This window comes from Trichoderma reesei, assembly GCF_000167675.1.
Source record: "Trichoderma reesei QM6a unplaced genomic scaffold TRIREscaffold_3, whole genome shotgun sequence".
NCBI classification, from domain to species: Eukaryota; Fungi; Ascomycota; class Sordariomycetes; order Hypocreales; family Hypocreaceae; genus Trichoderma; species Trichoderma reesei.
The window spans coordinates 551055-575196 of NW_006711150.1; the positions used below are offsets into that span (position 1 = coordinate 551055).

The 24142-nt window shown below is 54.2% G+C and overlaps 6 protein-coding genes across 6 annotated transcripts; 3 read left to right on the forward strand and 3 right to left on the reverse strand.

The window, feature by feature from the left end:
- Positions 1-4221: 4221 nt before the first annotated feature.
- TRIREDRAFT_120365 (Basic-Leucine zipper transcription factor) lies at positions 4222-5651 on the forward strand (the record flags this gene model as incomplete). The annotated part of the gene is made up of 3 exons (XM_006962601.1): positions 4222-5321; positions 5506-5551; positions 5620-5651. Exons 1-3 carry the CDS (start codon positions 4359-4361, stop codon positions 5649-5651), a joined length of 1041 nt encoding a protein of 346 aa, XP_006962663.1. The 5' UTR covers positions 4222-4358.
- A 1654-nt stretch (positions 5652-7305) lies between these two features.
- On the reverse strand, positions 7306-8649 carry gfd1 (glycerol-3-phosphate dehydrogenase, NAD-dependent; the record flags this gene model as incomplete). The annotated part of the gene is made up of 2 exons (XM_006962425.1): positions 7306-8530; positions 8588-8649. 2 exons carry the CDS (start codon positions 8647-8649, stop codon positions 7306-7308), a joined length of 1287 nt encoding a protein of 428 aa, XP_006962487.1.
- Positions 8650-9619: 970 nt separating this feature from the next.
- TRIREDRAFT_29439 (uncharacterized protein) lies at positions 9620-10594 on the reverse strand (the record flags this gene model as incomplete). The annotated part of the gene is made up of 1 exon (XM_006962470.1): positions 9620-10594. A coding segment is annotated over one exon (975 nt), but the record flags the coding sequence as incomplete, so codon positions are not given.
- Positions 10595-12995: 2401 nt separating this feature from the next.
- Positions 12996-14372, forward strand: TRIREDRAFT_56690 (uncharacterized protein; the record flags this gene model as incomplete). Its single annotated transcript, XM_006962602.1, has 3 exons — positions 12996-13965; positions 14028-14117; positions 14182-14372. 3 exons carry the CDS (start codon positions 12996-12998, stop codon positions 14370-14372), a joined length of 1251 nt encoding a protein of 416 aa, XP_006962664.1.
- Positions 14373-20694: 6322 nt separating this feature from the next.
- TRIREDRAFT_75258 (uncharacterized protein) lies at positions 20695-21729 on the forward strand (the record flags this gene model as incomplete). Its single annotated transcript, XM_006962603.1, has 2 exons — positions 20695-20949; positions 21061-21729. The coding sequence occupies exons 1-2, from the start codon at positions 20908-20910 to the stop codon at positions 21727-21729; spliced, it is 711 nt and encodes a 236-aa protein (XP_006962665.1). The 5' UTR covers positions 20695-20907.
- A 1613-nt stretch (positions 21730-23342) lies between these two features.
- On the reverse strand, positions 23343-24086 carry TRIREDRAFT_104239 (uncharacterized protein; the record flags this gene model as incomplete). Its single annotated transcript, XM_006962820.1, has 2 exons — positions 23343-23987; positions 24084-24086. The coding sequence occupies 2 exons, from the start codon at positions 24084-24086 to the stop codon at positions 23343-23345; spliced, it is 648 nt and encodes a 215-aa protein (XP_006962882.1).
- Between the last annotated feature and the right edge of the window lie 56 nt (positions 24087-24142).

Consider the following 24142-nt stretch of genomic DNA (forward strand, 5'->3'; position numbering starts at 1 on the left):
GGCACAACTTTGCCTGGACTTTCTTGAGAAAAACTCCAAGTCCGGGGCTTTGGCTTTCTCTCCCCCTCCTTCTTATCCAACAAATGCGATGTTTTGTTCAAGAAAAATTGTCATGACAGTGAATGCGCAGGTGTAATATCTACTAGCACCACTCTCGGGTATCTCTTCGTGCAGCAAACGTCGCCGTGCTGCTATCCGATGGTTCACTCCCACGAGATGTCTAGGATGCTGTTTTGCCTCGCAAAGACCATACATCTGAGAAATGGTGCCTGGAAAAAAATTCTCCATTCTCTTGTTCTATTAGTCGAACCGGACACGCGTGCCGAGAGATTGCACAATAGGTAGGTACTCAGACACTGGGGTCGCCGACTTACATGCCCCTTCTTTTACTAATTATCCCTACGGAGGCACGCCCACAAGTAACTACTGCACCGGCCAGGTCGCAGAAGCATCACAACATTTACAAAAGATAGGTCGATTGCCTATCGTGCCTTCGCAGCAATTATAGCTTCAATCGGCGACGCGGGGAGATGCTGCTTGACCATGTCTGGCTATCCAACTGAATCTTCAGCGCTATGTCGGGAAGAATCACAGCATTGTTACACTCTCCCATGAGGCGAGGGATGATGCTAAGGTATAATCGCAGCCATTCCCAGAACGACCACGAGGTCCTGTATGACATCGGAAAATGTAAGGTCACAATTGCTTGCTGCCTTTGGGTGCAATCTCAATCGTAAAGTTGCAAAAAGGCATCCAATCTTCCTCTCCGTCCATGGCAGCATTTGAACCGTCCCAAAGCCCGAGAGAATGCTCCGTTGCTTGGGATAGGTCGACTCAGCTATCTAGATTGCATTCACAGCATCTGTACTTCACAGAGACCTACGACAAAACCTGCTGCTACCGTCACTCCGAGGCTCCCCGTCTCCATCGCACCATTGACGTTCCTCCAAGCTATCAGTCGGAGATTTCCGAGACACTGCATCGTGATACTGGTGATACCAGGCGTGCCGGGAGGCCAGAAAAGGAAACCGAATTGCCACTTCGTGCTGAAGTGGGCAGGCCTTTTTTTTCAACATCGAGATCGTACCTTATCTGCGAGAGATATACGAAGGGCGGAGTACTGATAGATTGACAAGGCGCCCCCCATTCTCTGATCAACAGCTTCGCAAAGCTCGACAAAGAGATTCTCTTTAGGCCTGCTCATCATGTCAAAACTCGCCATGGCATGGCTCTATGCTGAAGCTCTTTCGCAACCTGCCACAGCCAGCTTACAAGTATCAGGACGCCGCGCAGGTTTCCTCTCTTGGATCTGCATTTTTTTCTTCTTGTTTATTTTTTTCTGCTGCTGCGGTGCCTTTGGCACAAGCGGAAAAGCTAGTGACGACATGGGCTGTTTGGAGACATGATGGGGGGCAAGGATCAAGGATTACAAGCTTGGTGGAACGCCTGTCAGCCCCGTTTGCTAATTTGCTGGAGACGGCCGCGCAGGACTGAACCTATGGTGTAGTTCCCCCCTTCCAGTTGCTGCAGATAATAGCACAACGGCAGCTTGAAGCTTGAAATGCGACCGGAGCACAGTGAGATTCGTGTGGTCATCTTCGTGGAGCATCTGCATCTCATCGATCGATGACTCGGAGGTATCAGTACTTTGCAGGTATTAGCATCTTTGGTAGGAGAAATATGTCCTGGGTTTAGGCGATGACGTGCGCTAATGGGTAGGTGATAAGATGGGATGCCGCGAGCCAAGGGTGGTGGTGCTTCGCTTCTTCCTCCGCTTCTTCCTTCGCTTCTTCCCCTCTGGCGCTGGGAATTGGGGATCCAGGGATGGCTTCAAAGTGCTTGTCGAGGAAGCTAAGAGCTCGCGTAAATTGGTCCCCATCCGACCCTGTGGCCGCTAGGTGGTAACATGCATTAGGCGGACTTTTTTGTCGTGTAGGTCCAAGACCTGGTGTCTCCGGATCCCAATTCCATAGGTCAAGTAACGCAACTCAAGGGAGGTAGTCGTGGGACTAGAAGTAATAGCGATGGCAGCTATAGCAGTTGGGATACGATGTTGACGCCTTTGGAGCTCGGTATTGCATTCCTCCTCTCACGGCGGTCGATGGTCAGCGGAAGGACTTGTTCAAAGTGCCCGACGCCATTGGCAGTCTAGTCAAAGTCACCCCGTCTTACCTGTCCATGCCTCGTACGTGCCCGGCGTGACCACTCGTAAGACGATAGGACGACGACGTGTCGGTCTGGTGGCATGTTGGCTTGAGCTTGGGGTAACTCGTATGAGGGCCCAAAGATGCCGAGTCGAACACCTTCCCAGGGAAGCATCGCCTGTATTATATCAGCGTCGCCAAAACGGCCGCTCACAAAGGGTCGCGCATCGCCGCGGCATCCAGGCCGGTGCCAAGGAAACAGCCCGGAGCATGCAGTGGCTTGCAGGAAACCGGATGGCTGCGCGGCTGTGGAGAAGACGGAACGTTGAAGCCTGGAAACTGGGCAGATGGCTCCCAAGCTTGGTTGCTTGGCTTTAGCCGGGCCAAGCAACCAAGATCCCAAGAAGGCGGCCTTGGAATGCCACGTGCCAGCACACGTGACTGGTGCTCTTTGTGCTTTTTGCGTGCTTCCATCCTGTTCTCCCCCTTGCGCGGACGGTCATCGAGATTGCGCGAGCTCGCTTGGGCCATAATATTACACCTGTTGAGCCCTGACTGGAGCCATCTGGGGCCCGAACCGCCACGTTTTTGCGCCGAGCATGAACGTTGAGGCTATTCCAACCTTGCTGCCGTCCCTGTTTTGGCGTGGGTCGGTGATATTGCACAGAACTGGCTGCAACAAGGCGCGTGTCAGGGCGGCCCGGAGCTTTCTCTCCGGAGCATTTCCTCCGTCGCTCATGTTCGACAGGACGCAAAAAAGCCAAGGCATCGACTGCCATCGAGACGCATCGGCGCTGCGAGCCCGACAGAGGTTATCGCGATCGAGATAGATGGCGGCGATCGAGCTTCAGAGCTGGCGGACCCCCCCGGTCTCCCCTCTGCAAGACTCCACCCACGCCATCCGGCCGGAGCCTCTACGAGGACATCCATACTCATACGCTACAGTACAGTACAGTAGTAGCGCTGGTCGAGGGAAGCGCCGATGGCTTCGTCAATTGGACGGCGGGCCTCGCTTCCTGTCGATGGGCCACGGGTCTGTCGGGGGACGCTGCGAGGGGAACCGGGGATCTCCTGGCTCTGCTTCGGTGTGGGTGTTGGCCCTGGGACATGCCAAAGGACATGCATACATGCAAGCGGGCGTGGAAGCTCGAGAGGACGAGCATGACCGCTTGTTCGGCGTTGAGGCGCGCATACAGTACAGTGCTCGTTACATACAGATGCATGCTGGGACTTTTGGGCAACAACGGCTGTTTCCTTGGTCACGTCCAGGAGGCCGGGCCACGGTGATGGGGGCCGCTGCTCCAGTCGCCTTGTCTCGCCCAGGTCTGCTTGAGATGGCACACTTGGAAGCGCAGGATTGTGCTCAACCTCAGAATCTCCCCCTCCGTGGAGCTGCTGGCTTTTTGGGACAGCAGAAACAAGCCTTATTAGCCTGGCAAAGGGGACGGATTGGGTCCCATCCGGAACGGGGACCGGCTTCGTGGTGGTGGTGTGTGGCCTCCCTGCTTCTTGGACCCGGAGCACCGACCTTGCCTGCTGTACCTACAGCCTACGGACGAGGACGAGCTCCAGCCTGTGCCATTCATTGCACGAAGCCATCACACTCCGCCGGCCGCATGTACGAATGTATTTAGTACGTGTGCGCGACCCGCCGGACCACCCCTTCGTGACGCACCTCTCCACAGCCCGGGTTGTGCTGCAAGTCTGTATGCACTGTACTCGTACAGCGGCCAGCGAGACGTGCTCAGATCAATTGCCTAGTTGGAACCTTGTGTGCCCTCCCCGGCGGCCTTGACCACGAAACGAAGCCCTCGTTTCCAACGGTCTGAGGCATGGCTCCAGTGCGCTAATCCGGCTGTGCCAAATCCAACGGGTGCCAGGGGTAACAATCTCACCTGGAGAGGAGCTCGAGGTCGCCGGAATTTGCTTGGACAAGTAGGTCCTGCTCAAGGCCCCGACCAGGCGGGAATCCGGCCGAGTATATATTTAACAATGACGTTTCCTCCTCATGGTCGGTGCAGCAGCTCTCCTCCTTTTGCCTTGTCGATCTAGCTACTGGAAAAAAAAAACAACTTTGGCTCTTTTCGGACTGCCCAATCCTGCTTAGGACCTGTATCGTCCCAGGGCCGGCTGCTTCTTTTACATCTCATAACACCATCACAAAGATATCATCGTCCACCGGCCCCAACCAAAAGCCTCTCACGCACTGGCATCATGGCAGGCCTTGCCGCAGCTCCCCCATTCATCGCCTGCGGTCCAGACTACGCCCATGCAGGTCACATTGCCATGCCCTTTGCACCGGCGGACCGGGACGGCGCCTTGCCACCGAAATGGCCCGACGTGTGCCACAGCTCGTCAGGTCTAGAACACCCAGATGCCTTCTTGCCTACCCTTCCCCCCTGGCAGGCCGCCGAATGGGACATGGCAGACGGCTTCCTCAAGTATCCCGACCAGACCTTCCACAGCCCTGCGACGGCGGAGAGCGTCATCTCCGGGGCCGACAGCTCGGTCGGCGCCGGCACCCCCATCTGGGACTACCAGAACGACCAGCTCTCACACGGCCGCGAGCTCAGCCCTTCCACCACCGCCACCTCTCCATCTGACCACTGCTCCTTTGATCAGTTCATGTCAATATCCCCCTCATCATTACAAGCAGTCAAGCAGGAGGAGCCTTTGGCAGCCCCAAAGAAGCAGACCAAGGCCCGAAAACCATCCACCAAGACAGCATCGTCATCATCATCATCACCAAAGACATCATCCTCATCCGCAAAGCAGTCATCATCATCATCATCATCATCCTCATCCTCATCCTCCTCATCATCAAAGACATCATCACCAAGGACATCCCCTAGAGCATCACCCGTCGCGGATGGAGGCATCTCCAAAAGGCCTCGCCGGACCAAGACGGCGCAAGAGCAGGAAGCCAGCCGGGCGCGCATCCGGGAGAAGAACCGGGTCGCGGCGGACAAGTGCCGCGGCCGGCAGCGCATCGCCGTCGAGAAGCTGAGCGCCAAGCACGACGCCCTGGAGGAGGAGAACCGGCAGCTGTCGCAGATCCTCAAGGACCTCATTGCCGAGCGCATCGTGCTCAAGAACATGCTGCTGGAGCATGGCAACTGCGGGTCGGAGCTGATTGAGAATTATCTGAGGGAGAGCGCCGTGCGGTGGGTGAAGCAGGTAGAATCGCAAGCGGTTAATGTAGAAGCGGCCTGACGACTACTTAATGATCGTATAATGAAAGTAATTTCTCGCACCTTTGTTATTGCCATTCGTCTTTGTGGTTCTGTAGACGGACAACTAGTAGATTCTTGGTGTTGACGCTATTCGCAGCTTACACCAATCTTACTGTAGTCTTGGATAGTGTACGTACGCAGTGCATACCGGCTTTGACATTCCATTTTCTCATTGTAAGTTGATATATATTTATCGAATGACTTCTTTCTGGATGTCTTATCCTCTAACATACCATAAGCAGCGCGAGACACTCTTGCTTGCATTAAGAATTGAGCCTGGCATTGGCATATAAGTCGAGACCTTGATACTCAGCTTTAGCCTCATCACCACTCCAAAATCTCCAATAAACCACCAACCCCTACCCTGATGACTCAACCAAAACACCATCTCAAACACCTTTCAAACATCCTTTACTATCCTCCCTCATTCAACATCCGCTTTCCATAAGAAAAAAAAAGGCCTTCTGACTCCCCGAGCCATATCCGAGCACCCTTGGAGCTTCTCACCACCAAAAAGCCATTGTCGTCGAACATGTACAAAAACTCAACTACCATTACAAAATCCACGTTCGTCATCCCGCATCCCTAGCCGCTCACAAGACACAGCCTTTTTCTTCTTTTCTCGCAGATCCGTCTCCAAGGGGGGGGGGGGGGGCACGTCCAATTCTGTATGTATACGAAAAAGATCGAGATCGGTACCATGACTTGCGTACAAGGGGTGGAGAAGCTTGACGGCTATGACTACGGGGGTGTATATACATACATACAGCTGCCATACAAATATATACCGTACATACGAGTATTATACTATGTACTAACTTTCCTGATAGGGCTGGGCGTTTTTGTTCTCCTGCAGGTGAGAGGAAGGAGTTGTATATATTGTTTGGGGCTTGCCTTGAGTGGAGGGTGTGTGATGCTTTGGTGCATGTGTGCATGTATGTGCGTTACAAGGTTATGGGGGAGAATTCAGGGAGAATGTGGTGATGGTGGTGTAAGATCCTTGTGGAAGCGAGAAGCCCCGGGTAATAGCCTGTTCTACCAATGTTCTCATCCATTTTCGATATAAGGTAGTTACACAGTCAATGGCAGATGACGATGATGGTGGTGTGTAAATGGAAATATGAGTTGATCGGGGGAATTGTATGTATGATGCACTGCACAGTATACTGTATCTTAACCTGAATTCGTCCACCCACCCACCGATCGACATGACCGACTTGCTCCTCCCGGACCCAGCAATACGAAAGCCGAGAAACCAGATCGACAAGGAATAAATGACATATACTGTCAGTCTTCCGTGCTCGCCTAAAAGCCTTTATTACCAATCCAACCGAGTTAAACGATGTATTCCTATGTACTGGTCATGCTATCCGTGACTAGGTGGTTAATTCCAAGGAACAAAATACAGAAGTTGTGGGTTCGGGTTTGGAAAGATCGTGATGCTGCTGGATAGGTAAGGATACGGCTATGGATAACACAGCTCCAGCATTGCCGGAGAGATCGTCCGGGACCCTTGTTGCTGTTGTTCAGGGGATGGAGGGTCTACGCTTCATATGGGAAAATCCCAATTGCATCATAAGTTGGATGGGAATTTTGCAGGTTTAATTACATCATATGTAAGATTATGGGATTCGCATGGGTTGACGTCGTGGTAGCTGATCATGCTGGATGAAAGAAGATGAAGATTATCGTACATGGAGGCACTTTGCTTTTGGAGGCCATTCACCTCTGCATATGAATGCATTGAGACGAGAATTACTAGACCAAACAATATCATGTTAACAAAGCACATGCCGTAAACAAGATATGACATTTTCCCAGCCGGATCTACCGTTTCATGACATGTATCCCAAACGCCACTCCTCACCACGTAGCCGCTGTATACATAGTATAATAACTCATTTTTCTTTCTTATGCTTGCTCATGCTCTACAAAATAGATAGCGGCTTCTTCTCCGTCTCAGAAACCAGATTGGGAATGTCGTCAACGCTCGCCTTGCCCAGCAGAATGGAGTTGACGGCAGTGAACAGAGGATAGTCCATCTCCAGGCCGCGGGCCTTGAGGAAGCTGTTCACCTCAAAGGCGGTGCTGGTACCCTGCAGCTTCTGTCCGTTGAGGTCCTGCTTCTCCACCTCGTCCACGGTGATGCCCTTCTCAACGGCCTTTTTGGCGCATCGAAAGTTGCGGCCGCCCGAGCACGACGTGATGAGATCGGCGACACCGGCCGACGACTCGGTAAAGGTGCCGGTGCGCACCGTCTCGCCAAAGAACTCCTTGCCAAACTTGACCATTTCCATGAGGCCAATTCGCATCACGGCAGCCTTGGCATTGTCGCCCCAGCCACGACCGTCCACGAAACCGGCAGCCAGGGCCACAATGTTCTTCAGCGCGCCGCCCAGCGACACGCCGGCGACGTCAGAGACCATCTGGACGTGGAAGTAAGGGCGGTGGAACAGGGTGCGGAAGCACTCGTGGTCGAGCGGCGGGTACTCGGCCGGCACGGGCGTCAGCTTCGCCTTGGACTTGCGGCCGCGGGCATCGCGATGCTGCATGTCGGCAGGCGGCTCAGTGACCGTCATGGTCACGTTGGGGCTCTGGGAGCGAGGCGTGGGCGCTCTGCTGTTGTCCATCGGCGGCGGGTCGTAGGCAATCGTCGTCTCGGACCACTTCTCGGCCGCAATCTCGCTGGCGATGTTGGCCCCGCTCAGCGCACCGACGTAGATGTTGAGGCCGTCGCCGATCCACTCGCTGAACAGGCTGACGCCCTCGTCGGACACGTTGACGCCCTTGATGCAGCTGATGCCGCGCGCAAAGGGCACAATCTTGCCGCGGATCTGGTCGCAGACGTTGCGGATGAACTGGTGGGGGAGGTTGAAGATGAGAATGGTGGAGTCTTGGACGGCGTCGACAAGTGAGGGGTTGGCGACGATGTTGCTGGGCAGGGCGATGCCCGGCAGGTACTTGACGTTTTCGTGGTATTTGTTGATGATGTGGGTGAGCTTCTGGGGAGCGTCGCCGACGGCCTCGTCGTAGTGCGGTGACGTCTTGGGGATGCTGACGTCTTCCTCGTACACCCACATCTGCACCTCCTCTTCAAAGAGCTCCTTGTTGGCTCGCGTGTTTTCAGCAATGATCTTGGCAATGGTAGAGCCCCTGTGACGGCTGAATTAGCATGTGCCCAGAAGATATCACGCGGTGATCCCTTCGTACCAGTTGCCAGATCCCACAATGGTGACCTTGTGCTTCTTCTCGTGTCCGCCCAAGAGAGCCATCTTGCCGGTTGTTGGGCTGGTGGTGGAGTAGCAGCTGTAGGAGTAGTTGGACGAGTAGCTGTAGGCGCAGCCGAATCGAAGGCTGTGTCGGTACGGAAAAGGGCCTGTCCCGAGTCTGGAACTGAAGCGGAAGATGGAGAGTCGAAGCATGCAATTCGAGCAGCCGGGTGCCTGGTCTGTGTATTATATACCCAGTATGCAAGCAGGAGGGAGAAGAGGGAGAAGAACCTGCGGCTCTTGTGTCCAGCTCGTCTGTGCCGCCAATGACGCATGGCATGTCTGTGTGAGGTAGCGCTCACCGCCTGCTGCATCGGGCCACGGCCCCAACCGAACTGCTGGGATCCTGGCTGGTGCCTTTTTTTTCGCCGAGATGCGAGGGAACCCCGTCAGAATCACATGCAACGCTGGCGTGCAGCATGCAATCCCGTCACCCCTGGCCTTTCACATGCCAGAGGTTGATTCTGCTGCAATGAGGATGCTGGTGCTGTGTTTATTTTCCGCGACGAAATTGATTGAATGCCGCTGTTGCTCGGGAGCATCACGATCAAAGACAAGGAGCCGAGGAGGTGGTGGAATAGCGGCATTTCGGGCTACCAGATCAAAGGGCCGTTTAGCTTGTGCGAGACAATGCAGAACTCAATGGACAAGACGGCAAGTTGACGCCTCCTGATTCGCTCTATTGGTTGTATCTAAGTAAACTGAATGTGCATGAACAAAGAAGAAGCCAATCGCCGTGCAAGGCTGAGTTGATGGCTTGAAGCCCGCTCGTCGCTAAAAGTGTAGGTGCAGCAATACAATGGCCGGGTAACGTCAGCACCAGCGTCTGACACGCCAAACCCAAATACATGTACATGTAATAACCCATCAAGACAAAACCGAGAAAAAGAGAACCTCCCTCTCTTCATTCATCTTCAACGTCCTGCAACAACGCTGCCTTCTCCTCGTCCGTCCCGCCGGAAACCGACTCGCGTCTCGTCAAATCCTTCTTCGGCTCCTGCGTTCGCTCGCCGTCGCCAAAGATGTGGACAAACACCTTGTCGTAGCTGTACCACATGATGCCAAACAGCCCCGAGATCGTGTTCGCGCACCACCGCGGCACCTTGCCCCTCTCGTCGGCCAGGAAGGTCGTGATGGTGAAGAAGTACATCAGCATCGGCGCCCAGACGAGGAGGAACACGTTCTGGCCAATCTTCTGCCGGAGCGTCGTGGGTGTGTAGGGCTGCATGGACGCCAGATAGTCCTGGTAGACTTGGGGGAGATTGTGCTCTCGAGCACCATCTACCAAGAGCTTCAGGTATCGGGCGCTCGGCTGAGCATAGTCGGGTTTGGGCCTATGGGGACCAGTGACGAACCTGGCCCACCAACTCTTCTTGCCTGCGCCTGCATCCAGCGGGATGTACGGCGCATAGAGCGTTTGCGCAAGGAAAGGCTTGGGCAAGGGCGGCAGCGTTGGCTTCTCTGGAAGGCCAACATCCGCCGGTAGGGGAATGCAAGGCACCGCGATTTCCTGGTAGCCCGAGCCGCCGCCCTCGGATCTCATAATGTTTCGATAGTCTTCCTTCGTCACCTCGTACACGACTCCCAGAAGGCTGCCGTCCCATTCGAGCCCCGGCTTTCGAGGGTCCAGCGGCGGAACAATGGGTGGATGAAGAGGGTCGGGCAGCTTTGGGTCAGGAACTTTTCGGTATCCGACATTCGCGAAGCACGGTTCTCGGTACGGCAATCCAGGAAGGTCGAATGTCAGTCGCAGGAGGGGGACAGACACGTTCATCTGAGAAAGGGGCCGTATCCTCCGCTTTCCCAAGAATGTCTCGGCCGACATGTTGGAGCCGTAGGCGAGATAGAGGACTGTTTCGGCAATGGTCGCGACATCCTTGGGGGCGTCCTCGGCCGCTTGTGCGAGGCGCTCGAACGAGGTGCTGGGAATCGAGGAGATCGGCGGATACGAGTTCGATGGTTGCTCCTCTGCTGTCTCGGCCTTCTCCAAGGCTGCCACGGCAGTGGAGACGGTGTCTTGTTCCTTCATGGCGAGCTGCGGTGGACACAATGTGGTGTACGAGAGTCAAAGCGGTTTGCGCACGAGGACGAGGCGATGAGAGGTTGAGGAAAATATTCACAGGAGACTCTTGAAGGCAGCGGAGCATATACCTATTGGAAACGACAACTCACGACGCATGAAACGCGGCTAGGGGGCTTCCTATTTATCACTAACGCTACAACGATCGACCACCCATTGAAGAAGCCCTGCTCGGCTTTCCATCGAATCCTGCCCGACCTGCAGATTCGCCGCCATTGCTCTTCTCTCCAGGTTGTGACTAACGGTTAGGGAGAAGCGGAATTCGAGTCGTGCGGAGCGTCGGACCTGAGCCTGGCTGCGAAGACCGATGGCCCGACCTATGGCAGCGCTGCAAGCGGATGAATAATCACGTCGTGACATCAAACTTGGCGAGGTCCAACTGGGCACCTAGGATGCCTGGGGTCAAGGCGAAACTCCGCACTCGAGCCTGGAATTGATTCGCTGGCCGGAGTTACGACTAGTAGTATGTGTTACTGGTTGATGCCATGTGGTATTTTTGGAACAATGGCCGCACTCAAGTGACAAGGCGGGTGAAAGTGGACGACGCCTGATGTGCTGTGTGCCTGATCCCCTGAATCTACTCTTGCTGAATAAGAAGACCATTGCGATGAGTTCATGTAATATGAAGACGCAGATTCGGAATCAGTGGTGCCCGTCTCAAGAGGATACGGAGCGGAGTATACCTCGTATTCGAGAGCAATTGCTATAGGTAGGTAGTAGTAGGAAAACGCGAGTAGATTCGGCGAGCTTCTCAGAACACTTGGTATTTGCCGCGAGCCTGCTCAACAGTACCAGTTGTCGTCTATATAGCAAAGATAGTGCAACCGCAGCATACATACTAAATGATACTACATCTAGTCTTTGGAAATCTTCCACACCACCAAAACAGTGATCATCGCTTGGTGCTTTGGATGCTGACAGGAATACGTACGTAGACCAGACAACTGAGCCATCTGTCAAGCCAAGCCCAGCCAGCCTCTTGATCCACCAGCTAACAAGTCAAAACTCCGACCCGCGACACTACCGACTCTCGAGTCCACAAGTCGACCCGCCCCTATTTAAACCGACTCGAGTCAAAAAGAGCCGAAGAGAATCCAGGTCCAATGAAAGACCACACGGAACCAACTCTTTTCGCCAATTGACCCTCTTCTGCTCCCGCAGAGGCGAATGAGACGAGTCAACGCCTCCCAAATGGGCAGGCAATGTCTTCTGTCAGCCTCACCTGGGCGCTGGACTTGGACCAACGGGTCCCCCATCGAAGCCTTCTAGCATTCTAGTAGTAGCACTTGGTTTTACCCCCTACTACCTATACGAGTAGTAGTATTGTGACGCCGGCGGCTTGGTTTCAGGCGTCCACGTTGTGTCTCGGTGTGTTTTGATTGTTAGGCTATGCTAGCTTCATTTTAGGAAAAGCCGTTGCGATGGCAAGGGAAAAAAACACTGGAGACGGATGGGGGAAGCCGTTGAAGGGGGATATGAGAGAAAAAAATGGGCAACGTTGCGTGTCCTTTTCTGGCAGTCATCGACGTTATCAACTGCATAAGAACTTTAGCCATCTCATCTCATCTCATTTCATACTTGAACATCTCACCTGGTGTGCGTGTCTGTATGTGTGCAGGTCTTGTGATGCTGACTTTTTGAATGAGGCGGAAATTGAGTTAGACGTGAGTCTTGCGTCGTGTCTGCTGCTGCGCCTTGGACTGTTTGTTGGCTTACCTCTAGCTTCGTCGTTATTTTCTCCCAGAGACTTCATTTCCTGGCAACCTTTAATTCTGTCATCCGCTCTTTTACCGGCAACCTACTTTCGTTTTCATCAATCGACCAACCAATCAATCGTTTCAAGCCAGAATCATGGCGGCGACTGTCTCAGAGGTGCCCAAGATGGGCATTGAGATGATGCTGGAGCGCATCATGGGTGCGATGGAGAAGCAGGTAAGGGAGTTTCATTGTCGGCTGATGGTTGGAATTGCGGCTCGACTTGCCAGCGGCAATCGCGGGCCCTCAGTGAGATGCATCTGTCGTGATAGCAGTGAGGCTAACACCGAGATTAGAACCAAGAGATGGCCGAGCTGCGAAGGGAATGCGCAGAACTTCGATCGTCCAACAAGAGCATGGAGATTATGCTCCAGAGCATGGCAGTATGTTGTTTTGCCCCCTTTTCCTCTGCGCAAACAACTCCAATTCACTCTCTTTCTTGAAAGTTGCCTGATCCTTACCATGACCGCAACAGCAAGGACGCAATCACAGCCCTACAGGCCTTTCCGCCGGCATGTCTCCCAGCCTCGGCCGCGAGAGAGCCCGATCACCTTTCCTGCCTCGCCACCCTTCAACTGCCCCGTCCGTGCCTTCGCAGGCCCTCATCACATCGCCGTCTCGCGAGATTCCCATCCACTCGCTCTCTTTTACGCAGCGCGAGATCCCCGGCTTCTACGTTGTGATCCCCGCAGGCGGTGCTGGTACCCGCCTCTGGCCTCTTTCCCGCGAGAACCACCCCAAATTCCTCCTTGACGTCAACCTTTGCGGCAACAGTCTGCTACAGTCGACCTGGGATCGACTTCTTCCCCTGGCTGGGCCTTCGCGGATGACTGTTGTGGCGGGGCCTGCCCACTCGGAGGGCATCCTCGGCCAGCTGCCCAACCTGGACTCTTCCAATTTGTTCACTGAGCCTGGACCCAAAGATTCCATGGCTGCCATCGGCCTGGCTGCGGCGATTCTCCTTCGACGGGACCCAGATGCAGTCATTGGATCCTTTGCGGCGGACCACATGATATCTGGAGAGGATGCCTTCCTCGCTGCCGTCACCGAGGCGGTGGAAGTGGCTCGGGAGGGCTACCTAGTTACTATTGGCATCGCACCCTCTCATCCTGCTACTGGCTTCGGCTACATCCGACTCGGTGATCGGCTGGGCCTGAAGACGGCGCCGCATGCGCGTCTGGTGAGCTCCTTCAAGGAGAAGCCTGATGCGCACACTGCTGCCAAATACCTGGCTACGGGGCAGTACCGATGGAACGCCGGCATGTTCGTCACCAAGGCCTCTTTGCTGATGGAGTTGCTCAAGGAGCACTGCCCGGCTCTCTACGATGGCTTGACGAACATTTCTGAAGTGTGGGATGATGAAGCCGCGCGCAAGGTTGCGCTGGAAGAAGTGTGGCCTACGCTGGAGAAGATTCCTATTGACAACGCGGTTGCTGAGCCTGCGGCTGCTCAAGGAAAGGTGGCGGTGATTCCGGCCACATTCGGTGAGTCTTTGAACTTGCGTCACGTAACATTGGAATGTCTTGTATCTGACTGTTGTACCTAGGTTGGGATGATGTTGGTGACTTTTCGTCCTTGGCTGAGATGCTTCCCGCCGAGTCCAACAAGCCTCGCGTTCTCGGTGACCAAAGACTGGGTAAGCCATCACTATCTACACTATGCATCTCAAGCAATGTTCGCTAACATGTTTCTGTTGTCAGTCGTCTCTGAGCAAACCGCTGGAGGAATTGTGGTGCCCGTGTCTGGCCGCCTGATTACGTGTCTTGGTGTCGACGACATTGTCATTGTCGATGCCCCCGATGCGCTCATGGTGACCACGAGGGCCCGTTCGCAGGAGGTCAAGTCGCTGGTGAAGAAATGCCGCGAGGCTGGATGGAAGAATTTGCTCTGATTTGCTGCTGCGAAGATACCTTTTGTTTGTTGTTTGGTGTGTTTTGTGTTTGGGTGGTAGATTTAGCTGTAGCCTTGCGGCTTCTTGGTGGCGATTGCCAGAGTTGATGCACATCTACGCAAGTTGTTCAGACGCTGGTACTCTTTTGTTTCAATGAATTTGCCAGATAAAATAACTCCTGCTCAGGGTATTTTTACTCGCAGGTCACTCTTCTGTGATTCATTGCGACATCGGGGGGTGACCATTGTACCTTCCCCGGCACCTCGATTCTCAGGCTCACCTCTTCGCTCCTTCTTCACAACGAAGCATCAGGCACTCCTTCCCTCTTGATCGCCCGCCTACAAAACAGAATTTTCCCATCCATTTCCCCTCTTTCTTCTTATCCTCTTCACCTCTTCGTCTTTCTTCTTCTTTGCTCTCGCCCATCAAGGCTTTTCATGATTGATGTTTTGAGATTCCCCTGCTTTCTTCTTCTGTGCGTCAAAGCTCAGTCTCTTCTGCGTTGACGCTTGAGGATCATCTCGTTCCTTTCTCCGGTTCGTCGGACTTTCTATTTTCTTCAACCTCAGTGACGGACAAACTTCTTTATTAACGCCGGCTGAGATTCTTCTCCTGATCTCGTCTTCATCCACCCTCTCCATCTATCACCTTAGTTGCAATCAAGCCCTCACGTCACCGTCTCTTGGAACCACTTGTTGTCTCTGACTACAATCGACGATGGCTCCGAGACTACGTAACAAGCCAGCTACGCACGCTCGCATGCAGCGAACTGCTACACAGTTTAGCGAGCTGGAGGTCACCCCGAGCAGACACGAGGAACAAGTCATGGTTGTGGATACAACTATTGAAGGTGAGAAGTCGTTCCACCCCCAGAGCAACACAGACAACTAACTGCTCGAAGTCAATCACACGGAGACACTCGGAGTGACGGATCCAGCTGCCCGACCAAGTAACCCCTTTTCCTGGTCCGACGCGGGTTCGACGTCAAATACTCGTCGAAGTTCGCCGGCCAATGTGAGTGAAGTTCCCGCAGACGATGTATGGCAATTCGATGATCTCGAGTCTTTGGATCCATTTTCCAGTCCGGTGGTGGCCGATAGCTACCTACCAAGTACAATCCCTATCCGCGAGAACGAAGCCGTTGGCGAGAATGAAGCCAAAGTGGCGGGTACGCCAAGACGACACATCGACTTCTCGGAAACGGCATCCACGGCGAGGCGAAGCTCACCTGTCGGAACCAGCGACGCCGTCAAAGACATTTGGGACTTCCAGGACAGTCCCAACGCCGCTGATTCTTCCCCTGACACCACCAATGGTATCCTCGAGTCGACACGAGTACCTATCGATGACGTCTGCGACGTGACTCCAAGAGAGCCTGCACCGCCCGCGCCAGCACTTGCCAAGCGAAATGTGCATGAGCCAAAGGGCCCCTCGCAAACTGGACAAAAAGCGAAGAAGAGGCAGAGGGCCAAAGAGCCCATTCGTTTCGACTCACAAACCCAAGAAATTCTCGACGTACCTGCTACGAAGAAGAAGACCACCGCTCCTCGACTGCCCATTGTTCGTGCCTTGCAAGATGCGGCAGTGGCAGCAAGTTCTCCGGCTGAGGCTGGTAGTAAAAGAAAGAGGCCGAGGAAGTCCGCGGAAAGTCGGCCTTCAAGAAAGACCAAAGCAAAAGCCGACCCGGTCAAGGTAAATTTGGCTCCTCCACAGAACGTACTCCTTGCGCATAGCAGCTCTCCCGCAGCGGTTGTGATACGAAGCTCCTCAGGCAGCCTTGATCCGCCATGCACCGAACAGCGCGGGCCAGTCGACACAAAAGTCCCTACCAGCACGCATGTCCCTACCAGCACGCATGTCCCTACCAGCACGCATGTCCCTACCAGCACGCATGTCCCTACCAGGACTGCCAATCTCCCTGCCAGGACCATTGAAGTAACTGCTGCGGTGCCGGAGCCGAAGCAGTGTCGTCGTCGCCCTCCGCCGTCGCCGGTAGCCATTATCGAGAGAGACAACGAACCTGAGCCGGAGCCTAGTGAGCAACACAAGTCCAAGAGAAGGAGAATCTCAAGACAATTCAGCGTTTCTGAACGGGGAAGCCCCGTCGTTGTCAAGGATACTGCGCCTAGTAGAAGAGTTGAGCATGTGCCTCGTGCAGATCCGGCCTTGGAAACCCTACCAGAGCGACAACCAGCACCGCATCACCCTTCCTTCCTAAGAAGTACGTCAACAGACAAGCAAATCGAACAACAACATAACAGCGCTTTTGGAGACATCCAAGGCAGATCCTCTTCTCAGTGGTTGCGACGTCTCAGCGACAAAAATCCGACCAAGAAGCACAACTCCCGTATCGGGAGAAAACTTCGTGATAAAATCATGAAGAGTTTCTTGGGAGAAGCCAATTCAGCACACGAGGCCCCAGAAGCGACACTGGCACCTGCTGTGGGAGGAATCGACATCACCCATGTCAACAAGCAGATCCGTCTGACAATCGAGGTGAGTAGTGCCCGACAAATCGCTTGCAGACATGACGTGTTGACCGCTCCATAGCAACTGATTGCCCGCCTGGACGACAAGAAGGCAGCGACATACAATGTCGCAAACGTGTACCGCAGCGGCGGGAAAGAATCTCTCTCAGCCGTCCGGCAACGCTTGCTACAAGATCGCGACAGCCTGGCAGGGTCTCTTTCTGGTCAAGGAGAAGCTTTCCACAAAAACATCCAAAGGGTAACAGAAACTGTTCAAACGAGGAGCTTTGCTCGTGCAGAATCGGCATTGGAGCTGGACGGGGTTCTAGCAGCACGACGTCAAGCCCGCGTCCGTGTACGTCAGGGACTGAGGGCTTTACGTGATGAGTGTCTTCGTGACAAGAAAGCTGGGACTGGCCCGTCGTGAAGCTGGTGATACCGCAGGGCATTGTGTGTTGATTGGTCGGTGACAGTGGTGTTAGTTGTTGTTGATCACCGGCTGTGCCTGGGTAATTGGAACCTAATGTCTAATGCAAATATCGCATGATTGTAATGATGTATGGCTTTTGCAACTGGTCAAGCTCGTGAATCTTGAGTCCGTATGTGGCAGACGGGTCGTGATTTGTCCCAGGGTCTGAGTCGGGTCTGAGTGGTGGCAGTGCGTAGAGCTGCATGATGTGGTGTGGGATGTGAGTGACAAGTGTGCAGACGGCCAATCAGGAGAAGCAGCGTCCGTGTGTATACTGGAGGTGCGGAATCATGATGCATGCTTTGGTCTGAGACGAGGTGTTTGCTGTCTCAAAGCGGGCATGTCGATGAATCATGAACCGCTCATTGAGCTGCCACGAAGCAAGTGCCTTAGCTTATACTACCCCCGGACAATTGGAGGCTCTGGAACAAGCGTGGGAGGATGACAGGGAGAGCCGGCGGTGAGAGGAGCTGTCACGGCGATACGGGGGGGCTTCAATCCCCATGGTTACATGTACCTACAGTAGCTCGCTGGAGGAAATGGAGTTGTTGCGCTTCCTACGGCAGGGAGAATGGGGGCGTCTACCGTATATGGAGAGTCGAAGTGGTACTCGGTGAGTTGTTATGCACTACTAGGTAGGTAGGTAGTAATGGTGATGGTATTCTCGGCATTGACGCAGGTCGCAAAAAGTCGGGCTTGTCGTGGACTGATGTCAGTTGCGGCTGCTGGTAGGGACCACGATACATGGAGACTAATACAGTAGTAAGCGACTGCAAGGCAAAGGCTAAGATATGTTAGGTGGTGTTTGGGTGAGGGATAGGTAGGATGTCGAGGTGGGATTGGCACATGCCAAGTTGCCAGCGATGGGGGGGTTTCAAATTGTAAGACGGGAGGGAAGAAGCAAGCTGGCTGTTGTGGGGGGTGTTTTTTTGACGGAGAAATATCATTGGGATTGGTTGGCATGTGCGGCGCGGGAGAAGTGTGTACTTTGTGAGAAGTGCCATCTTTGGAGGAGGAGGGGGGATGTATGCATGCGTGCAGTGCAGTGCAGTGCAATTGGGTGTACGATGTTTGCTGTTACGGAGGACAACTACGTAATGCAAGGTGGGGAGGAGTAGGAGGACAGCGAAGTCCTGATGCTTACACGATGGAAATTGATGGTGTAGATGGAATGAATGATACGTCGGAGGAGGAGCAAAATGGGCCAAACATGACAAGCGGAAGAAAGGGAAAATACAAGAAGAGGTTCGGAATAGAAGCGGGATGGAAGGAAAAGGGGTCCCCTGTGGGGGGGACGATGGTTACAGCAGCGAGAGAGAGAGATTGTGAACAGAAAAGAAAGTCCGCCCGGGATGGCGACCCAGAGGTGACGTGACGTGCATGCCAGCGGGTAATACATGTCCACAATGAGGTACGAGAGGGAGCTTTGGGTAGCTGAAACTGGGCATGAAGGATGAGGTGGGAGGGAGGAGAAGAGAGAGCGGGCCTGGACGGATTGAGGATGGGGGAGGCTCTGAAACGAGACACTTGGACGGGGGTTTTTTTTGACAGATGCAGGTGCCTGATTACCTTGTTGAAGAGCCGAAAAGGCGGCGAGAAGAGAAGGGAGGAGAGGAAAGGGGAGAGTACGGACATGTCGTTTGTAAGTGGTTAGGTATAAGTACTACTAGGTCGTAGCACATGTATGTATATATGCCTATGTACCTTATATATATCGTGGGGTCTAGGACTTGTTGCTGTTTCTTGTCTTCTGCCAAATGCTGTGTTGTTGACATTCGATTCGCTTCTCCTCTTGTTGCACCGGGCTGTTGGTTGGCTATTGGCTGCCCGCATTCGAAGGGGGGAGAAAAAAAAGACGGGACGCGAGCGAGCTTGGGATTGGCGAGAAGGGGTTCATCCATTGGCGGTTTGTGTGCAGTGACAGCAGACACACATCTGATCTGCCGGCCTCTATTTTGTTTTTTGGTGCCTAACCTGGGGAAAAGAGGAGAGGAATAAAAAGGGACGCGCGGAGTGCTTGCTCAGGACGAGAGGGCCATCATTGAAACAACAACAACTACAAGTCATAACGAGGTTCGAGCCGAATCGAGTGCGAGACGAGAGTTACCTACCTTACGGATTTTGCGATACGTTGGTTTTGGGATTTGAAACGATTGGATATTCCTTACTACAAGATGCGGTCGTCGAGGTCGTCGTCGGCGTCGTCTTCGCCTACGAGCAACTGGAGGTGAGCATTGCTTTTTCTATTGTCTCTGATGATCGATTGCTTGCATCATCTACGACTCCGGCATTTGATGGAAGCTGGTGTTGTCACTGCCCGGCTGAGGCTACCCAGTTCTGGCCTAAAAGCGTCAAAGAAGTCAAGTCATCTGCTCACTCAGATCGAATGTTGTTCTCTTTTCTTCTTGCTGCTGCTAGGCTCAGCTAAGAATGGGCGCCGCCATGGGGGAGTGACGCAAGCGCCTCAACTTTTCTTTTTTATTCCCCCGGCAATCCAAGGCACCAAGCAGCACAGCCCACCTTTGGCTCTGGGAGTGATGCTTTTCACCCGACTCTCTGTTTTTGGGTGCCGGTGCCTCCGGGCTGCCTCCAGTCAGATTGGATCCAACCATTGATATCCGAAAGCTTGGTCAAGTGCCTTGACTTTTCGAGGAGGGTTCTAGACTCTTTATACGCCTTTTGTCGGGCTTTGAGTTGCTCCTGAGGGTGCAACGAACGAGACCGCCTGTGTCGGTGCCCGTGTCCGGGTTGCGGCCTGTTTCATCCAGATTGCTTGCTTGTTTCCATCCATTTGCCTTGTTTACGCCAACTTCAAAGTACCGGCAATCCTGTTTTCTGCTTGGCTTGTACTTTGCACACACACACACACACACACACACACACACACACACGCATCATACCTTACCTTATATATGCCCATGACCTACCTCGGTATATGTAGGTATTACTGCAGCGCTCTACTACCTGATCCCTCCAAGCACACGAGTGACACACACACACACACTCACACTCACACTCACACTCACCATCATACTTGCCATCATACACAACCATCTTCCATCACTACTACTTCTTTTCTTTCTCCTCCTCCTCCTCCTTCTTCTCACCTTTGTCATCTCCATCTGCGAGCCTCTTCCTCAGCTTCGCTTCAGCTGCCGGCCACCAACTTAAAAGAGCTGAACAGACCCCAAAAGCCCCGCAATTTATTTTTTTCCCCATCTAATCTGCCCTCACCTCACTTTTTTTTCACTTTTACCCTTTGACTTTTTCTACTTCAAAGGCTTCTTCGTCTCTCCCCTCCCTGTTGCCCGGCTCCTCTTCCTTTCATCTCCTCTAGATTCTTCAAGGGTTGTCAGTTCTGACCAGTCGTCGTCGTTGTTTTTCCTGTTTGTCGCGCTACAGCAGCCACTTCACCGGCTTCTCCTTCATTTACCGCAGCCGCGCCTCGAGCTCCGGCAGCAGCACCAGCTCGTCCGAGGCCATCCGTCCCTGGGGCAGCATCACCAGCTCCGGCTCCAGCTCCAGCTCCTCGCGCCGAGCGTCGACGTCGCGCGACGATTCGCATCACGGCAAGCGAAGGAGGCGCAAGCACCACAGGATGCCGTTCCGCCAGCGCATGGCCCGCCACTTTGGCGACTCTGTATGCCGTCTCCAGCGCTTGACTTACAAGCTGACCCTCCTCCGTCCATTCACACGCTTCTGCCACTCGCTCCTCCGCGACTCGTGCATGCTAACGTCATTGGATCGGCAGCTGGCCCCCGAAAAGGCGTACCTCAGCTACTACGATGTGCTGCTCACCGTCGAGGACATCAAGTCGCTCAAGAACGACTGGCTGACGGACAACAACATCGCCTTCTGGGAGGAGTATCTCGAGCGCGAGACGCTGCCGCGCTACCCCCAGGCCCGCATCATCCTGCTGCGCCCGAGCATGACCTTTCTGTTGATGAAGGAACCCGACATGGCTCATGTTCGCTCCGCGCTGCCCGACTTCAGCAAGGTCACCCACGTCTTCCTGCCCATCAACGACAACCGCAACGTCGCCATGGCCGAGGGCGGCAGCCACTGGTCGCTGCTGCTCGTCTCCGTCCTCGACGGCATCGCCTTTCACTACGACTCGCTCGGCGGCGCCAATTACGGCGAGGCCAACCTGGCCACTAGGAAACTCAGCGAAATCGTCAAGCGCCCCATCCGCTTCGTCAACCTCGACGACTCCCCCCAGCAGGAGAACGGCAGCGACTGCGGCGTCTTTGTCTGCCTGCTGATGCGCCACCTGCTCGTCAAGCGGCTGCTCGTCGCCAACGCCAGGGAGAAGGTGTCCATGAGCATGGCCGGCAAGATGGTCGATAGCAACGGTGGCCGGAAGGAGATGCTCCGCATCATTGAGAACCTGCGCAAGGAGGGAGAGCGTCGCCGATCGTGAGTGTCTGCTGTTTCACCCTTGAATCTGTGTCTGACATGCGATGGCTAACCGCGGCGTCAAGGAGAAGTGCGAGCCCCTTTGCCTCTACCAAGACTCCCCCGCGAATTGAATAGAAAGCTGCTCGCTACGGCTCTTGGGAAGATTTCCAGAAACTCTTGCACGAGCCTGGCCAGCAGGGAGGTGACGGGTCCACCGAGCAGCTGCTCACGCCCGCCTCCACGCCTCCTGATTCCAAGAAGGCGGCTGTCGTTGCCGGCGATGCAAAGACGGCCCAGCCCAAGACGGGCGCTGCGAAGGCGACGACAGATTCTAAGACGCGCGCATCCAAGGCTGTTGCCTCCACCAAGGCTGCTGCTTCCGCGACTGCCAATTCAACAAAGAATGCTGCCTCCAAGTCTGTTGCCTTGAAGACTGCCTCAAAGCCTGTCGCTTCCAAGACGGATATGCCCAAGCCTGTGACTTACAAGGCCGGTGTCTCAAGGACGAATACCTCAAAGACCGCCACGTCGAAGACAGTTGCACAGCCCGAACGACGCGCATCAGCCAAGGCTCCCGGCAAGGGACAGATTCAAACTCCAGCAACAGCAAAGCGCCCGGCCAAGGCCACCCCATCCAGGAGCAGCTCGCCCAAGGTCACCAAGGTCACAAAGACCACCGCTTCGAAGACCGTCTCTCCCATCAGCAAACCCCCTCAGCGCGCGCGCAGCACATCCACTCCCATTGTGCGCATGGTGCGGATCCAACCGCCGCCTCGCGATCCCAATAAGCCGACGATGCTCGAGATCAAGTTTGCCTCCAACAAGGGGCTCCCAAAGAAGACGCCGACGCCGGCGCCGAAGAAGCCCGCCGCCGCGCCCATCAAGGACCGTGGTCTCCGAGCAGCCTTGGAATAGGTTTTCGGCTGGTGCCTACGCAAGGCCGTGCCACCGAGCGAGAGCTCACCAAGTCATCCAGTTTAGTTGTGTCTTTGCTTCTTTGTCTTTGTCTTTTCTGTCTCACTTTTTTTCCCCCACTTCTGACCCCGAGTCTTTGATGCACTCTATTCTTGCATGTTTGGCGTTGGATAGGTATGGTAATTGCGGAGGTGGAGAGCATACCACGGACATGAAGATGCACTGCGCTTGATGAACGTCTAGGGAGAATGAACGAGGTTTGAGATACCAAATATTTCTGTCTCTTTGATTTTTCTGTACTTTCAACTTTCTCTTTACCCACGACGAGATATGAGCATGACGGCTTCAGGGAAGCAAGGGAGGCATGGCGCTACAGGACATGGCCATTGACGCAATCGTCGTGGCAGACGAGGATTCTTCTCTTCCCTTTGTTGGATTTGAGTCCCCGAGAGAGCGGGCATTGCTTTCGGCATAGCATTCTGAGCATCGATTCGAGTACTGACCAATAAACTGATGATTTGATATGACCCTATGCGCCAAACTCCTAGTCTACCATTTCTATGGTACATGTATATATGTCGTGATCAAGAATGACCCATCTTGAACCCGCGGGTATTCCACTTTGCCTTCCCTATATTGACTGTTGCTGCCATTGTAATGGTCCACCACCCCTTTGAAGCCCACCAGGTTGCTATTTGCGTTGTACGAGGAGATGGCGGATCAAGGCTTGTTCACAAACGCCGGGTTCTGCTCCATAGTCGCAGAAATGTATCCCCTCAACGCAGCCCATCGATTCGACACCGCCGGCGCCGGAGCCGGCTGCTTCGTCTCCTCCGCCGCCTTCTTCGTCTCGGCCACGGGTTTGTTGTTGTTGTTGAAGGAACCAGCAGCAGCACCCTGTTGTTGTTGTGTCTGCGCCGCCGCAGAAACAGTCGACAACTGCGCCATGCTAACGCCAAACCTCGCCATCTCGCCCCTCAACAACCTCTCCTTCCTCTTCAGCGCGCCCCTTTTACTCCTCAAGCTCTGGTGCTTGATCTTGCCGTCCAGGACCTCTGCTGCGCCTTCGCCGTCTGCGAGTTCGGGGAGGGCATCGGCTAGACTATCCAGCGAGCTGAGCTGGTTTTTTGTTGTTGACTTTGAGGACCGTCGGCGGGTCTTTGATGATTTTGAGATGCGGTTGGAGGATGAGGCGACGCGGGAGATGAAGGCGGAGTGCTTGATGGTGCGCTTGTCGCGCTTGGTGGAGAGGAAGGAGTCTGTTGTTGAGGCGTTGGGGCGGAATGTTTTTGGGGGAGCGAGGGGATGGATTGCGTTTGTGATGCGGGCGTGGCGGAGGGCGGTTGCGGATGGTTTTTGGGGGGCCTTTTTTTTATTTGAAAGGTGTTGGAACTGAGATTAGCTGCGTGATTCTGGGTTTTGATGGGATGAGATTGAGGGGGGGGGGGGAGGGGGATGTACCATTTTGTAAGATTGTTGGAGGTTGGGTGTTTGATTGTTCGGCGGCGGTGGTGGTGGTG